The 2,219-nt window shown below is 46.1% G+C and overlaps 1 protein-coding gene across 1 annotated transcript; it reads right to left on the reverse strand.

The window, feature by feature from the left end:
• Positions 1-266: 266 nt before the first annotated feature.
• Positions 267-1,573, reverse strand: LOC121965740 (calpain-2 catalytic subunit-like). The gene is made up of 2 exons (XM_042515865.1): positions 1,314-1,573; positions 267-395 (listed from the first exon to the last, which is right to left on the reverse strand). Exons 1-2 carry the CDS (start codon positions 1,548-1,550, stop codon positions 288-290), a joined length of 345 nt encoding a protein of 114 aa, XP_042371799.1. The 5' UTR covers positions 1,551-1,573; the 3' UTR covers positions 267-287.
• Positions 1,574-2,219: the final 646 nt, after the last annotated feature.

A 2,219-nucleotide genomic window follows, 5' to 3' on the forward strand; every position in this document is an offset into this window, starting at 1 on the left:
TTAATAGTATAAAATAAAATATATAATTTTTTTTCTCATCATTTCGTACAAAGACGCTCTTTTGTTTTTGTGTTTTTAAAGGAATCACACAAATTTACCCAGAATTCACAGGGTGAAAACATTCTCTCTCTCTCTCTCTCTCTCTCTCTCTCACACACACACACTCACACAAACTCACACACACACACACTCACACACACACACACACACACACACACACACACACACACACACACACAGAAAACGCCACCAGAGATTAAAACATGCCGGAGATATGTGTGTGTTTGTTAATTTGTTTGTTTGTTTGTTTGTGTGTGTGTCTCACCCAGCGCTCCCTGGCAGATGTCGGTCCTGGTGGCTCCGGATACAATGAACTCGGGGTCAGAGGTCAACTCCTGCACACAGACAGACAGACAGGAGGTCAAAGCTTTGCAGGAACAGGAAGTCGTCTTTACAGGAACAGGAAGTCGTCTTTGTTTTCACATTGAGCCGCTTTGACCTGAAGACAAACGTCAAACCGCTTCACTGAATTTATCACGCGGAGTTTCTCGTCTTCACTCTCAGCTGCTCCAGAGTCAGGACACATGACACAGACGGCGTGCAGCGCTCTGCCCCGCCCCCTCTGAAATGGGAACTGCTCGACGCCGCCGCTCTCCACTCGCAGTCTCCCGCCGCTCGTCTGATAAATATTTCGTTACATTAGTGAGGCTGTCGGCTCTCGGCTGTCATTTTTCTGTTGGTCAATGTTTCCTGTGAAAATTAACTGAAATCCCCCCCCCATAAATGACTAACCGTCCCTAAATTATATTGAAATATTAAGTTATAATCCTGGTCTGAATTCATGATTTTCTTTTTGGAAAATCATTTTTTAAATAACCAATCAGGACGATCGTTTCAGACAATGTTTGGTCTTTGAAATTTCACTCAAAGTCCTGGAATGTCCTGGAAACGTCTTGTTAAAATGTGTCAAACTGCAGCACCGCCTTATCAACCAATCAATCAATCAATCAACCAATCAATCAATCAGTCAGTCAGTCTGATCAGTTATGGAGAGCAGAATCAATATTCACAAGTATTGATCAGTGACGCTACTCTAATTAACTCTGACCAGAAACAGGTGCGCTGCTCCTGTCAGCCAATCAGTGAGCGCCAGCTGACGTCACTTCAGATTATTTCAGTATTTCAGCACTTTGGAAAGTTTGGAAAAGTTTTGAAACGTGTTTGTTGGATTCTAAAACTAATGAATGGTTAAAGGGTTAAACTGGTTTCTCTCTCTGAGCTTTGAGAACTCAAAGTGTCTCTGCGGGACTCACGGTGGGTCTCTGCCAGGACACCCCCCGGGTCTTGTAGGAACCGGGGCCCAGTTCCTTGAATCCCAGGGAGGATGGGAGCGCCGGGAAGGTCTCGTCCTGGAAAAGGCAGCCGGTCTCGAAGCAGAGCGCGCGCAGACTCTCGTAATCCTGGTTCAGGTACTTGAGCGCCTGGCTGTTGGAGCCGACGCCCCTGTCCCGGTCCCGCTTGTGCAGCAGGGTCTGCGCGATGCCGGACATGCTGCTTGGTCTGGAACCTGGAACTTGGAGGGTCTGTGGGGTGCTGGAAAGTTTTGGAGAGCGCAGAGAAGCTGCAGGTGTGCGACGCCAGGAAAGGTGTGTCCAAGTCTGTGGAGATCTGACACAGTCACCAGGACACCGTCACAGGTGAGACTTCCGGTGAGGAGCTTCAAAATAAAGCCAGTATTTAACCAGCCTGAAGTCTGCAGGAAGCAATGAAATATATCAGATGAAAATAAAATAAAACGTTGCAAACCGATAAAACCACGTCGCCATCGTAAAGATCTTCACTCTGAGTTTTTAACGGACTCACAAACCAGACAAAGATTTACAGCAGCTTTTATTCTCAGATGTCCGAAGATAAGATGAGTCTTTTTTGTCTTCCACAGGACAAACGTACAAACGTTTGTAGCTGCTTTTCATCTCTTTGCATTCTTTCTGTATCTGGGGTCTTTTTGCATCTCTGTTGTCGGTGTATGTACTATATGTGTGTATGTGTGTGTGTGTGTGTGTGTGTGTGTGTGTGTGTACCTAATGGCACGGCTTGGTGCTTTTATTGTGAAGAGCACATGTCAGGCTTCCTGTGCTATTGGAATTAAATGTGTCATCGCGGAGCAGGAAGGGCGTGTTCCTGTTGGCTCAGAGACTCAACAAACAGCCTCATTCCTT

This window comes from Plectropomus leopardus, unplaced genomic scaffold, assembly GCF_008729295.1.
Source record: "Plectropomus leopardus isolate mb unplaced genomic scaffold, YSFRI_Pleo_2.0 unplaced_scaffold21427, whole genome shotgun sequence".
Classification (NCBI taxonomy): domain Eukaryota; kingdom Metazoa; phylum Chordata; class Actinopteri; order Perciformes; family Serranidae; genus Plectropomus; species Plectropomus leopardus.

What these genes read in the sequence shown, in the direction of transcription:
- LOC121965740 (XM_042515865.1), bottom strand. Translation starts at nt 1,550, where the DNA reads ATGTCCGGCATCGCGCAGACCCTGCTGCACAAGCGGGACCGGGACAGG. An exon ending in TGTCCTGGCAGAGACCCACC is followed by an intron (nt 396 to 1,313) that starts GTGAGTCCCGCA and finishes GTCTGTGTGCAG; the next exon opens with GAGTTGACCTCTGACCCCGA.